General features: G+C 58.3%; 1 protein-coding gene and 1 pseudogene across 2 annotated transcripts in view; both read right to left on the bottom strand.

Annotated features, from left to right (window-relative positions):
* LOC111726472 overlaps positions 1–682 on the bottom strand; it is a 1,748-nt pseudogene extending 1,066 nt beyond the window's left edge.
* A 983-nt stretch (positions 683–1,665) lies between these two features.
* CASZ1 (castor zinc finger 1) overlaps positions 1,666–13,982 on the bottom strand; it is a 145,228-nt gene continuing 132,911 nt past the window's right edge. Inside the window, exons 10-19 of one of the 2 annotated variants that reach the window (XM_003793341.2) lie at positions 13,377–13,512; positions 12,950–13,013; positions 11,580–11,734; positions 11,337–11,459; positions 10,173–10,511; positions 8,493–8,691; positions 7,598–7,769; positions 5,738–5,889; positions 5,468–5,609; positions 1,666–2,765 (exon numbers count right to left, since the gene is read on the bottom strand). In XM_003793341.2, coding sequence (XP_003793389.1) covers positions 1,666–2,765; positions 5,468–5,609; positions 5,738–5,889; positions 7,598–7,769; positions 8,493–8,691; positions 10,173–10,511; positions 11,337–11,459; positions 11,580–11,734; positions 12,950–13,013; positions 13,377–13,512 — 2,582 coding nt within the window. Of the gene's footprint in view, positions 2,766–5,467; positions 5,610–5,737; positions 5,890–7,597; positions 7,770–8,492; positions 8,692–9,594; positions 10,512–11,336; positions 11,460–11,579; positions 11,735–12,949; positions 13,014–13,376; positions 13,513–13,982 lie in introns of those variants that run through there. The other variant, XM_012807353.1, reaches the window with a different exon arrangement.

Raw genomic sequence — 13,982 nt, forward strand, 5'->3', positions numbered from 1 at the left:
TTTTTTTTTTTTGTTTGATTTTGCTACATTGAAAAGTGTGTATGTGTGTATGTGTGTTTTCCTTTACAACCGCCACCCCCCATGGTTCTGTGGCGGGTCAGTCTGGGCAGATGCTCCACACCAGCACGTGGTACCCACAGTTGGGGGCTCTGGTGGGAGCTGTATAGAAAACAACTCATTTCCCGGTGACTCAGGGATACTCTGTCTGACCACTCCTCCCTCCCAGCTCCCTGTCCAGTTCAGGTGGTCCTGGCGCTCTGGCTGTGGGCAGCCAAGAGGACAGAAAGGGGAAAGAAAAAGTAAACTACTGCCCCCCCCCGATAGGTCAGGTCCCCCTTGGAGACTTTTAGGGAGTGGGCTTCTGGGTGACAACCTCCAGCCCCCCAATCCATCCACTGCTGGGCCTATCCTTTCCCTGTGGCCTGCTCTGACCTGACACTGGCTGGCCCAGAGTAGAGAAGGTGGACAAAAGAGGCCCTAGGCCACCTGCCCTCACCAGGGACCAGACCAGCCCTTGGCCCAGGGATCTCAGAGCCACTGGCCAGGTGTGTGCCCACCAGGTGAGGCCCTGCACTGTGCTCATCATCTCCAGAAAGGGGGATGTTTTGAAAAAGGAACCAATTCTAGGTGGGCTGCACCACCAAAGAAGCATCCCAAACAAAATTTTAAAACAAACTAGGAAAAAAAAAAAGCCCTATAAAGCCACACGCATAACCAATAGAGAAAAACTCAAATGTTAAATTAACTACAAACTTGTATCAACAATAATAGTCCGTTTTTCTTGTCTCTACAAAATTCAAGTTAAAAGTTGGGATCCCGCAGCTCCGGTCAGTGCCAGTATGAAGAAGGCCAGCCTCGAGGCTGCTGAGGCCTCTGGATAAACCCCAGCTCCAGCTCAGGCCTGGGCGGTCTGCACTCTCCCCACGCCTGCTTTTTTTCCTTTTTGTTCTATGTAGAATAATAACCTTTACAGGAAAAAATACTGTACAACTTTCTGGTACTTTTTTCCACTCTGAATATTAAAGCCAAAACCAGTCGTGTCCTTCCTATTTGCACCACCAGAGCAGCCAAGCCTGGCCCTGGCCCCCCCCTCTCGGGTGCAGCGGTGTCACCACACAGACCCGACCTGGCCATGGGGGCCGGGGCACGGCCACGGAGCGCCGCGCTGGTGGCTAATCCATGAGATTCCCTCGACGGTCCCTGTAGTGTCAACCGTGCTGGCCGCCTTCTGCCCCCTCCCGGGGCAGGGGGAGGGTCTTAGCTGCACTAACGCGAGACCCCGCCCCCATCCCCGCAAGGGTGGGGTCCCGGTGGCCCCCGGCTCGGCCCAGTCCTCAGCACGAGTGGCGGTGGCGGGGCTCCAGCCATCTCGTCCCAGGACCCCTGCCACTTGGCCCCGGGGCAGAGCACCTTGTTTCCCTGAAGACCCCCACGCTTCAGCTAGAAAGGGCCACCGGCAGCCTGTCCTTCAGCCGCCGAGCTGCGCGAGCCGGGCGCCGCGGAGCACCAAGGGGTCCCCACCTGTCCTGAGACGGACTCGGGGTCCGGAAGCACCGGCGGGGCGGGCGGGGCTCTGTTCAGACGGAAGTGTCACATATAAATAGCATTTCCTACAAAATCGGGGACAGCAGTGGCCACCTCCCGGCCGAGCAGGGCCGGGGGCGACTAGGGTGAGGCGGCGGGCGCGGGGCCGGGGGCGCCCAGGGCCGCCAGGCCCGGGGTCCGCGCGCCCGTCCCTGCCGCCTCGGCCGCCGCCTCGGGCAGCGACTCCTCGGAGTCGGTACGCAGGTCCTCGTCATCGTCATCCTCGTCGTCGTCCTCGTCGTCGTCGTCTTCATCGTCGTCATCGTCCTCATCCTCCTCGGGCAGCTCCAGCTCCTCGTCCTCGTCCTCCTGCGACGACTCCGCGGCGGCGGCGGCGGCCGGACCGGGCACGGCGGGGCTCTCCCGCGGCCCAGGGGCGGTGTCCGGCGGCCCAGGGTCGCCCGCGTCGCCGAGGGCCAGGCCCAGGCCCGCGGCCGCCGTCTGCAGGAAGAGCAGCGAGCCCCCCGGCTCGGCACCCAGCGTGAGCGAGCCGTCCAGGCTGACGGGCGGCCCGGCCACGGGGCCCTCGGCCAGCGGCTCGCCGCGGTCCTGCTTCTCGTGCTTGCGCTTGTGCGAGTCCATTTGCGACATGCCCACAACCGTGTGGCGGCAGCCCGGGTAGGTGCAGTGGAAGTGCGAGCACTTGAGCTTGTACTTGCAGTCGGGCACTGTGCAGTCGGCGCTCGAGCTGAACTGGCGGAAGCCCGCCGCGCTGATCACGTCCTGCTTGCCGTGGTGTTTGCGGTGCGCGGTGACCTTGGTACTGTCAGTGCAGCGGAAGCGGCAGCGCAGGCAGTGGAAGTGCGTGCTGGTGCCCGAGAAGGGGCAGTCGGCGAAGTGGCAGCTGAGCGAGGCCTTGAAGCGCTTGAAGTCGTCCAGCACCAGGTTGTCCACGCGGTCGTGGTGTTGCGCGTGCTTGTACATGTGGGTGCGCCCACAGAACTTGTAGCCGCAGTTCTCGCGCGTGCAGTGGTAGTGGGTGACCTTGAGCGAGAACTGGCAGGCCGCGTCCTTGCAGTCCTCGTAGAGGTCGAAGCGCCGGAAGCCCTCCAGCATCATGCCCTCGTCCAGCATCTTGCGCGAGGAGGCAGTCTTCCGCCTCTTGCCAAATGGCGACATGTCCTCAATAATCCAGAAGCGCTTTTTGGCCCCCGAAGCGGTCGGCATGGAGATGGTGTTCCCTGGAGGGTGGAGGTGGGGGGTAGGTCAGTGCAGAAGGGGTGCTCCCTTAGGCCCGGCAGTGCCCATGTGGGCACCATTACCAGGGTCATTCCAGTCAGGGCCCCTGTCTTGCTCCAGCGGCCAGAGGGCAGCATGTAGGGACAATGTAGCCTCCCCAGGTCTGGAGACCCTCCCTACTCCCACCCTACTTCCTCCCCACCCCCAAGACAGTGGTAGGTGGTCCTAGGCTTCTTGTCATTTGTGTCTGCAAGATGACACCCATGGGCTTCTGCCCCAGGGGGGCAGACCAACCAGCTTTGGGGGATATGGTGGCTGCTTCCTGGCCAGTTTGGGTAGGAAGTAAGGACGCGTCCTGGCGCTAATTGAAGCTGAAGGGGGAATCTAGGTCGGCAGAGTGTAATTACCCAAGTTGGATGGGGGCCAGGACGCCATCACACGCCTGCCTCTAATGAGGGACAGGCTGGCTCCTCTTCCCGCCGGCTCACCAGTTTCCCGGCTGCCCGCCTGTCTGCACAGGGGACCTACCTACTCACAACAGGGGTGCCAAGTGCCCCAGGGCTGCGTGGGGCTGTACCTCCCTGCCCCGAGGAACACCTTCTCTTTGGTGCCAGAGGTTCTTTAAGGTCTTGTTGGAGTTTTCTGCTCCTAGTGGGCGGGGAGAGGGCAGCCCTGCTGAGGGGCAGGTCTCAGAGGGCTGAATGCCTCTGCCTCTCTGCTCAGGGCCTCCTACCTAGGCCTGGGCTGGAGCAGTTCTGCCAGGGATGGATGCCCATCTATGCCTACTTGGCCCCAGCCTCCTTCTAGAACGTAGCATGCCCCACTGCCAGGGGCAAGGTTATGCTTCTTTGTCCCTTTCTGGGAGGCACCTGTAGTCCCTACAGCTGCAGGTGAGCAGAGCTGGCTGCATGGGCAGCTGGTCCAACATGTCCTCCACCCCCAAAACAACAAAAGAAAGTCTCAGGCCCAGCCCTATCAGAGCAGGTGCTGGGCATCCTCTGGGCTTCTCCCACAGGGCCAACTGGCTTGGCCCACCAGAACCTGTGGACACCATCTGCCCTGCCCATCAGGGAAAGAGGCCCAGTTACCATCCTGAGCAGATGCAGGGAAACCAAGGGGTACCCAGGTAGGGGCAAGGGATGGTCTCAGGCCCTGACACTCAGATGTGTGAGGAGCAGCTGCTGTGGCCCTGAAGTCAAAGTCTGGCCATGCCAGACACAGAGTTCTTGATGGCCTGAAGCCCACAAGGGTGGGGACCCTTGGCCCTGGGCCCTGTAGTAACTCCTGGGCCCTGACACAGCAGCTTTGCCCAATCAGGATGGAAGGCAACAGTAACTAGAGGAAGAGATAGCTGGGTGATGTCTACACCCAAGGGATGGGGTGAGCAGGTCCTATCCCTGTGGGGTACCAGATATGGGGGAGAGACGAGGAGGCACCTCTACCACTGAGTATTGCTTGGGGGCACAGAGATTTCTTCTTCCCACTCAGCTGGGGGTGGGGCTCAGGCTAGAATCAGGAAGCCCTGAACCTTGTGGGTCCCAGGCACCAGCAAGCTCTCGGGCGCACATCTCTGCCTCTCCCTAGTGCCAAGTCCCAGGCAGACTCCTGAGAGCAGGAGGGACAGGCTCTGCCTTGCCCAGGGCTGAGGAAGTGGACCCACAAGGCATCCGGCAGGGATGTGGGAGTGGGCCAGGCACTGCCATCTCTAAGGCCCAAGCGACTGCTGGGAAGGGGCAACTCTGTCCTGCCTGGTGCTGGGCAGGAGCCATGGGGAGCTGGGCACAGAGGCCAGATTCTTGCCTCAGGAGTGCCTGGCTGTGAGGGGCGCAGGGGTCAAGCCATGGACCATGGCTTTGAGGGTCAGCTAGGGTGACAGAGACTGGTGATAAGGCACGTGTAAGTTACCTGCAGCATCCTGAACTAGGGGGACGTCACTTTTTACTGGAGTTGGAGTGGCAGTGATGGGCGGGAAGCTGGGCGGGCTGTTGATGGGGTGGGCCAGACCCCGGCTGGCTCCGAGAGTGGCACTGAGCAGAGAGTATGAGAAACAGGACGGAGAGAAGAGGCATGGGAGGGGGGGGAGGGGCTGCCGGAGCACACCCGGCGAGAAGGATGCAGTTGGTGGGGGCTGCGGGGCCAGGCGGGCAGCCTCATCACCGGTGGCAGCAGGAGGAGGAGGAGGAGGAGGAGGAGCCGGGCAGCCTGGAGAGGGTGGAGAAAAGCAGAAAAAAAAAAAAAAAAAACAGAAACCAAAACAAAGAACAAACAAACAAAAAGAACCAAAATGAGAAACCCAATGGCAGAAGCAAGTATGATGTGAGAATGTGTGTGCAGATGAGCAGAGAGAAGTGCCACAGAAGGGGCAAGAGAGAGGCCAGGAGGGGCTGCGGGGAGGCCGCAGGGGCAGCAGGGCCCGGGAGTGTGGGGTGGGGCTGGGGTCTGCGCTGCTCTACTCGGTAGCTCTCACAGGGACAAGCCTGGGTCCTCTTCTGGAAGCTGTGGCGAAGGGCAGAGTGCAGAGAGGCGGGAGGATGGCGGGAGGGCCTCAATGACCCACATGCCCCAAGCCAGCTCTGCCACACACCAGCCTGTCCTCTTTGAGGCTGCTTGACCATGAACTTTCTGTCTCAAGCTGGACCCAGCGGTGCTGGTCCTTGGGAGGAGGACCTGGCCCAAGCCAGAAGCCGCCCGGACGCCAGCTCACCTGCTGCAGTGCTCTCGTTGCCTACAGGAGTGCTGGAGCAGCTTCGGTCCATGGTGGACGACTCAGAGGACACAGCACCTGGGCTGCAGCCTGTGTAGTCCATGTACTCATCTGTCTCAGTGTCCATCAGGCTTGGGGGGCCCTGGAAGGAAATGGGAAATTGGGCTGGGGGCCACGCTTCCCACAGGGGACAGGTGGGTGGCAAGCACAGGACTGTCGATGTACTCTGGTCACTCTGGTCGGGGCTGCCTGCCCACCCCGGGCTCTCACCTGGGAGGGGGGCACGCGGTCAAAGTTCTTCCCCAGCATCCTCCGCATGTGCTTCCGGGCATGGGAGGTCATCTGGTGCTTGAGAAGGAAGGAGAACTGGCAGCCTTCCCGGATACAGTGGAAGTGGCTATTCACTTGGTTGTACTTGCAGCCTGTGGACACAGCCCGACCTGGCATGAGCCTCCCTGGCCACCAATGCTGGTGGTACCCAGTGTGTGCTGGGTACTGTTCTGGACATGGGGGAAGTGTGGCCAGCAAGGCAGATGGTGTCTAGGGATGGGGCACTCTCCTTGGGGTGACACTTTCAGACAGTCCAGGCAGTCCAAGACCACCAGGGCTATCCAAACTCTGGGGCTCCCCCTGGCCTAGTACAGAGGCATGTGACAATGGAGAGGCTGGCCCCATCCCTTGCCCCTTACAGGAGGGGGGGCCCACAGCTCCAGGGCAAGGGACCCTAATGGATTCTGTCCACTAGGTCAGCCACCTCCCAGCAAGCCACCAGTCCTGCCTGCCCCTCTGCTTCCCCCTCCCACTTCGCTTGGGGCTGAACACAAATGCTGCAGGACCGGCATGGCATTGCAGGGCAGGTGAGGGCCTGCCTGCTGCCACGGTGCCCAGGCTCCCCAGGTGTCTGGTATCAGCCCCCAGCTTTGTTTGCCCCCAGCTACCACCAAAAACACCAGAAGTTGAGTAAATAATGGCAACTACAGAATACACGGACACCTGTAAACCGAGCTCAGGAACAGCATAGGCCACCAAGTGTTGACAGCTGTTGTCATGGTTACCGACCCTCTCCCCGACCATGAATCCTTTGTGAATTAATACTTGAAGGAAAGGTTTGTTTCCTTTCTTTTCTGGCGGTTGACTTTGAGTGTCTTACCCTTCCTTTCACCTATGGTAGGGTGCGACTGCAGCAGCCACCATCCCAGCTCCCCCAAGACCCTGCTGCCATGACCACCAGGGCCACATCACGCTTTGCCCATGGGCTCCCACTTTGCTCCATATTCCAGTCTATTCCTTGAGAGATCCCTGCCTCACAGCTGCAGGCCCACAAACAGGGTTCTGTCCTGAGGCACGAGGGTGGGCTCAGCTCTCTGCCTACTGGCCCGAGAGTCAAGGCAACTCAGTAAGCTCAGGCCAGTGATGACAGTGATGGGCTGGCCTCTCCCTGCTGGGCTCAGGTTTTGGCTGAGGCATCTGTTGTCAAACTTCCCAGAGGCATGGTCCCCTCCTTCCTAGGTCCCCCAGGCTATAGGTGCTCCAGCTTAGCCCACAGTGAAGCTGCTTGTTCCCCACCTGCCAGACCCCCAGCACAGCACCAAGCCCAGGGCCGGCACAAAGCAGATGCTCAAAAAATCTGAGCTGCCACCTCTAATCCCCTAACATTGGAACCATGACCAGGGTAGCACACAGCTGTCCCTTAATAAATAACTATTAAATGAATGAATGAACAAACCAGAGCTCGGTGTGGACAAAAACCTCTTACTTTAGATCATGGTAAGAGATCCCCGGGTAAGGAATTTTGAACTCCTAAGACTTACCTGCAAACCCTCTTGAAAAGAAAAGGAAAAAAGCACTAAGCCAAGCCCTTAATGCTGGCCATGCAGTCCCAGGGTGTTTGTCCTGGGGTGGAGGGGCAGTGCTCTGAGTCACCCCAGCTCTGTTTTCTGGATTGTTTGGGTTTTGGCTGTTTCACAGGTCTGGTGATGCCTGTGATGTCTGTGTTGTCTTTAACAAAGACAGGAGGCCTGAGGTGGGAAAAGGAGGGGAGAACCAGGAGAGGCCCAGGCTACCAGGACCGTGGGGGCCAGGGCCTCAGTCTTGCCACCTTCTGGCAAATCCCTGCCCTGCTATAAGTACCTAGCCGGCCACATTCTTCGCGCTTGGTGAAATACTTGAATCCATTGGCTGCCCGCCGCTCAGCCTTCTCATGCTTCTTTATGTGCCACGGCAGCTTGGTGGTGATGTTGGTCACGAAGTAGCAGCCAGTCCGGAGGCAGTGGTAGTGCCCTCGCATCCGGAACTCGCAGTGCTGCAGGCAGGTACAAGGGGTCAGAACAGGCAGGTAACTTCTGGGATCTCCTACCTGTCCCAGGCCTGTAGGGTGTGGCAGGCTTTTTGCACACATGTGCTCTTCCATGCTCAGAATCAGAAAACACAATGGTATAAAGACCATTCTCATGTCATTTCACTAAAACATCTTTCCTGGTAACTTTGCATCCCTTCCCTAATCTCCTGCCCAAAGCAGACATCACTGATCTATACTAGCAATTTTCCCAGCAAGCCCAAACCTAGGCAGACATCACTAATCTAGGCTTGCACTCTTCTCAGCAAGCCCAGAGGAAGACTCAGACTCCTCTGGTCTTGAGAGTAAGGCCATTAAGGTGAATCCAACCTGTCCTTCCTGTCTGGGCATGGCAGTTCTACTTCTTTATCCTATTGTATAATTCTAGGTCTTTGGGGAAAAGGGACGTAGATAGTTCCAGTATTGGCAAGAATGATGCCAAGGACACAGTGGCTGCCCAGCACTGAGTTGCCACTGGGAGTTAGGACTGAAATGACAGACCTCACCAACTTCGCACCAATCTGGACTCCTGCCCAGGGGCCTCCAGGGGCCTAAGGGCAGACAGTGTTCTTTCCAGAGTCTGGTGGAGGCCAATTTAAAAAGGGTGTGAGAAATGGAACCTCTGCCAGGAGGAACTTGTCCTGGGCCGGTACCTCCCCTGTGCCACCCCCGCTTGCCCACCGTGCTGACCTGGTTGGGACAGAGACACTGCAGGGAGTAGTAAGCAAACTGGTCTCGCACGTTCACCAGGTTGTTGTTGGGGTTGATGTGGTCCAGGCAGTGGGATTCGGCCTTGCCAGAGGTTTTGCAGACATACTTGCAGTTCCCAAACAGACAGTGGAAGTGGAACTTGTTGGCATACTTGCAGTCCGTCGCAAGGCAAGGATCGCTGGAAGGAAACCACAGCCCACAAGGTCATTGGCATTCCCAAGCCCTCCGTGCCGGCATTCTGACTTTGCTTGTGTTGGGGTCTGCTCCCCCATCACCAGTGGTACCATCAAGAGGAACAGCCCCTGGGCTGCTCTCCTGCTGGACAGGACAAGTCAGCCACAGGAGACTACAGATCCCAGCATGCATTCCTGCCTCCTTTTAGGAGCTATACATGGTGCACAGGGATTGCAATATGCAGGGTGCCCAGAGCAGTGCATGCTGGGACACGTAGTTTCCACAGCTACACCTCAGGATTATAGATAAGGATGGCTGTATTAACTTCTTGGATATGAAAATAAGGATGGTGCTGCCAGCCCTGACGGGATGCCAGTGAGGCCCTGGCTGGCATGGCACTGACACTGCCTTGGATGTGGCTGGCTGACAGGCTGCAGATGGGTGGGCAGCCCTACCAGGAAGCTCTGCAGCATGGGCCTCAGCAAGTGGGAACATGTGTCTGGTGTCAGGTCCTGCGCAGGCTCACAGCTGGTGAGGCTCTCCAGGATCAGCCCGGGGCCTCCACCCACTCAGCTTTGTGAGCCAGCAGAGTGGCAGGGGCAGGCGGGAGAGGAGAGGGGATGCTGGGCCACCCCTATGGCTGAACTGCCCTTAGGCCCCTGCCCTGGAGCCCTGCCTCACAGGCTACAGAGGGGTGTGGCAGGACTTGGGGCTTCAGCCTTCTGCTCTGGTTGGCCATGCTGTGGTCGCTGCACAGCAGACCCATGGCAATTTGGACTGCCATTTTGGAGAGGAGAAGGGAGGAAGAGAAGGTGGGGAGGGATAGAGAGGAGAGCCGGTCCCCTTTCATGCCATGGGCCCAGCCCCAGGTGCTCAGAGAGGGAGGACAGCTGCCACTCAGGCGGTATAAATAATCCAATTTATTACTTTTATTGAGAACAGGAAGCCGCACACATTATGATACAAAGTCACCGTTCTCGCCGCAAGGAGCCACCACCATCCAGTGAGAAAGGTCCCTTCCACCCCTGGGAGCTCAGACCCTGTGCATGTGGGTGCCCCCTCACCCTGTCTGTGACGTCATGAGCCCTATAGACGCTCTGCCATGGGTGTACACCACGGAGGCCAGCCAAGAGGCCGAGAGGGAGACGCAGCCTTCCTTGTCAGGCCAGGAAATGTCCTCTGAGGACCACCACTCCCAGCCCACCCAGGCCAGCCCTTGTAGGATCACCATCCACCCAGCTGGAGTAGAGGCTGCTACCTCCACCTTCTCCCCCACCCTGGCTGCCGCTTTGGGAATAGGCAGTGAGGTATGAGCAGCAGCATCTTTGGTTAGAAGGACATTGCCTGATGGCCATGTCCCAGACAGGCAAGGGACAGCCAGTGCTAACTTCAGGGTGAGGAGCAGGGCCTCCTCAGCAGCCTCGCTAGCACCTACTCCCGAGACGCAAGGGGAACGCGGGACTCCCAGCTCATCGAGGGACTCACTTCTCCTGGAACTGGAGGAATCCGGGTTTGACCTGGGGCTTGGCGTTCTCTAGAGAAGTCGTTGCCAAGGGTGAAGCGGGCAGGTGAGGCACTGACGCTGGAATCTGAGGCATCTGGGGTATGGTGGAAGCCAGCTGCTTCCAGGCGAGCAGGGTGGGGGTGGCGGGCACAGTGGCCAGGCCTGGAGTGGGCCCCTCCAGAGAGGAAACCGTGGCCGTGGTGACGGGAGGTGCTGGTGGGGACGAGGGGGCTGTGGAAGGTTTGGTCTCGGCAGCTGACGCCGGGAAGGGAGCCTCTGTGTTTCCTTTTGCTGCTCCCCCCTCCGTCCGGAAGTGGAAGCTGTGGAGATGAGAGGGTCTCTCAGGGAGGGAGGCCAGCCCCTCCATCCTGGCTAGGCACACCTTGAGAGGGGTGCTGCATGGGACCCACCCCAAGCTTCAGGGGCCCAGTGTCCCTGCCTAATCCCAGCACTAGGCTCCAGAGGTCTTCCAGGTTCCCACCAGGAGAGACGGACTGGAGGAACTTGGGCTCTGGCTGGCCCCTCTCTTCCCCTTCCTCTGTCTCTAGCTCCCTCACATGCATGCATGTTACAGGCAGGCCCTGCCTCCTGAAGCCCTTCCCTCCAGAACCTGCCCCGAGGTTTTAAAGGAGGACTCTCAGGATTCAGAGGCTCTTCTGTGGGCTAGCAGTGGGGACGCCCACATGGGGAGAACAGCCTGCTCTGGGGCTAGAGAGCCCTGAAGATCAGTTTTAAATGTTGACAGGTTCTGAGTTCGATTATAAGGAGGTGGCTGGACTCGCTGCCTGTTAACTGAATGGGATTTATAAATTAATTTTATTATTTTTAGGCCTAAAGAAAATCTGAGGTGTAATGGGAATGGCCTTCACCCAGGGTTCCTGCCTCAGGTTCAGAACTAAGTCTCTCCCCCTGCCTCTGTGGTCAGGACCTGGGGAGCAGCCACCATTGCTCAGGGCCTCAATGTGGGGCCTGGGCAGGGCCTCAGAGAAGGAGGGTGGGAAGCCCACCTTTTTTCAGGCAGCACCTTCTGAGAAGTCAGCTGAGCTTCTGTGGCCTGGTAGGAAGTCATGCAGGACTATGCAGGCTGCAGACTCACCCAATCCAGAGCCATGCTGGGATAAATGGTCCCCCAGACCCCTACTCACTTTGCATGCTTGATGGCCCCGTCCAGGGTGCTGAAGAGTGCGCCACACTCCTCCACCACGCAGTGGAAATGGGCCTTGTGCAGGAAGTCACACTGGGCGTCACAGAAGTCTTTGGTACCAAACCTGGCCAGAGGAGCCGGCTGTCAAGGCACAGCCAGGGGATTTGGCAGGGCCAGGGCAGGGCAGGATGGGTGGGCATGGTCAGCAGCCTGGCCCAGCCCCCACCTTCAACAAGCCCCTCACCTGCGAAGATATACTTTCCAGGGCTCTGACAGCTTTTCCTGAACCAGCGCCTTCACAGCCTTGCCTAGGAAGGGCGAGGACTCCATGGCGGGACTTCCCTCTGGTTCTGTCTTGATGTTCAACAAGCTGCCGAGACTGGGATTGCCCTGAGACATCTGTGAGGACAGAGGGCAAGCTTAGGGCTGGAGGACTCAGGACAAAAGACAGGCTGCTCAGGGAGCGGCAGCAGCTCTGGGCTGCTCGGACCGACTGGAGCACAACTAAGCTGGGCAGATTCTGCAGGCTGGCCCTGAGTGGCTCCAGCCCTCCCTGAACGGAGAGCCAGCAGCTACATGTCCTGCCAGGAGCTGCTTCGAGTCCTCCTCAAAGCTCCTGCACTCCACTCAGGCACTAGCATCCGTCACTCAGACTGAGGCTGCCGCGCAGGGTGCGAACACTGCAGCCCAGCTTTCTCCAGACTTTGGGCTCCCTGGTTATTTTCCTGCCAGAAGGTTTTCAAAAGAAATGCAGGAGGAGGAGGGATGGGGAGAACCCCTATGAATTCCTGGAGAACAAGAGATGGCGCACAAAGGAGGAGCAGGGAGAGAAGGAGAGACTCGCAGCGGGATGACAGGCTCACTGAGGGCGGGAGGGCGCGAGTGTGCATCGCTATAGGAGGGGCAGTGCAGGGCAGTGGCCAGAGGAGGGGAGAAGGGCAGGACAGCAGGGGGAGGAGGGGGAGGGACAGGGCAGCAGGAGGCCCCTTCCCGCCAAGTGCCAGGCAGGACCCCCACCTCGCAGGGTCCAGCCCAGGCCCAGCTCCCTCCTCGGCAGTCACTTGTGTACAGTAACCAAATTAATCTTGCTGTAGTCAAATTTATCATGTGAAGGGGAAAAATATATTTGAGATGATGTATAATTTACAAAGACCCTGCATTATTTAAAATAAATATTCCAGAGCGACCTCTCCGGAAGGCGTCCAAGACCATTACTCAACCCGAAAAGTGGAAATTGATGTTTTGCTCCCACTTTATTCCCCACCACCACCCCTTTTTTTAAACAAACAAAAATATATAAAATAAATAAATAAAATTAATAACTAAGAGTGAAAGAAGTTAGAGGGCTCTGGAAAAGCTTTTGGAGCTCTCATTCTGAAGGGAAAAAAAGGTGTCAGGGGCTGGAATATATTTCTTCAGCCAGTTCATTAAATTAATTTGTAAGCAGTGGCTCTGAAATTATATCCGATGAAAAATGGCCTCAAAATTTAAATGGTACAAACTCATCTTATTAGAGGCAAAACATTAAAAAACAAACACATTCCCCCCACCCCCCAGCACAGCTTTAATTTCTCTGGGTGGGGGAGAGGGAGGCGTGTGATGGATGGTTCTTACCTTATTCATAAGCGAGGATAAAAGAGATGAATTTGCCGGGACTTCGTGGCCATTTGATTCATTACTAGAACACACAAACCAAGGGGCTTGAGCTCAGACAGCTGGGGACAGATCCCAGAGGCTGGCCCCACCCAGCCCAACCATGGGCTCCAGGTTTGCCTGCTACAGCTTCCTGAGCAGGAGTCCCCTCTGGGCTCCAGGGCTGGGATGCTGTCCCCAGGGGCTGGCTCTTGCAGGGATCCCCTCTGGGCTCCAGTGTGGGGGTACTGTCCCCAGGGGCCTGGCTGCTGCAGAGGTCCCTTCTGGGCTCCACCACTAGGGAGCTGTCCCCAGGAAGCTAGCTCCTACAGGGGTCCCCTCTGGGCTCCAGTGCAGGGGTGCTGTCCCCAGGAGGCTGGCTCCTGCAGGAATCTGTTGCCTGCCTCACCTGGGCTCCTTCACAGTCAGGTCTAGACTGCGGTCTTGGGAAGCCTCGTGGGGGCCAGGGGCACCAGCATTCTCACCAGCCTCCTGCTTCACCTGCGTCAGGGGGAACCTGACAGGGGTGACCTGCTGCCCGCTTCCTACAGGGGAGGGGATGGAAGATGGGTCAGAGGGGCTGAAAGCTGCACATGGGCACAGACCACAGCACCCCCCTGGAGGGAGGGCAGCAGGCCGGGTGGGCCAGGACCCAGGGAGGCCCCTCTGCTGGTCAGCGATTCTCCTCACTGACGTGATCGCTTTCGACGCTTGCCCCTATGTGGCAATTCTTCAAGTGATAATTATTGCAAAATTATGTCAAAGTTGTCCTGGCTCAGGGCCTCCTGGAGGAGAAGGGCGGGAGAGTGGGGAGGGGGCTGGTGTGGGGGTGGGGGACCTTCATTTGCTCTACCAACTGTCATAGTCAATTTGTGGGGCTGCCGCTTAGGCTTTTATTAAAGACTCTGTTAATGCTGAGGGAAAGTGGCAGATCTGGACTGGGAGCGGCCCCTCCACAGGTCCCTGGCCCACGGTTGCCGGGCGACGGCCGGAGCACTGAGCATGCCCGGGAAGG

The sequence above is a fragment of the Otolemur garnettii genome, unplaced genomic scaffold (assembly GCF_000181295.1).
Source record: "Otolemur garnettii isolate 467f Iridium unplaced genomic scaffold, OtoGar3 scaffold00067, whole genome shotgun sequence".
In the NCBI taxonomy this organism is placed as follows: domain Eukaryota; kingdom Metazoa; phylum Chordata; class Mammalia; order Primates; family Galagidae; genus Otolemur; species Otolemur garnettii.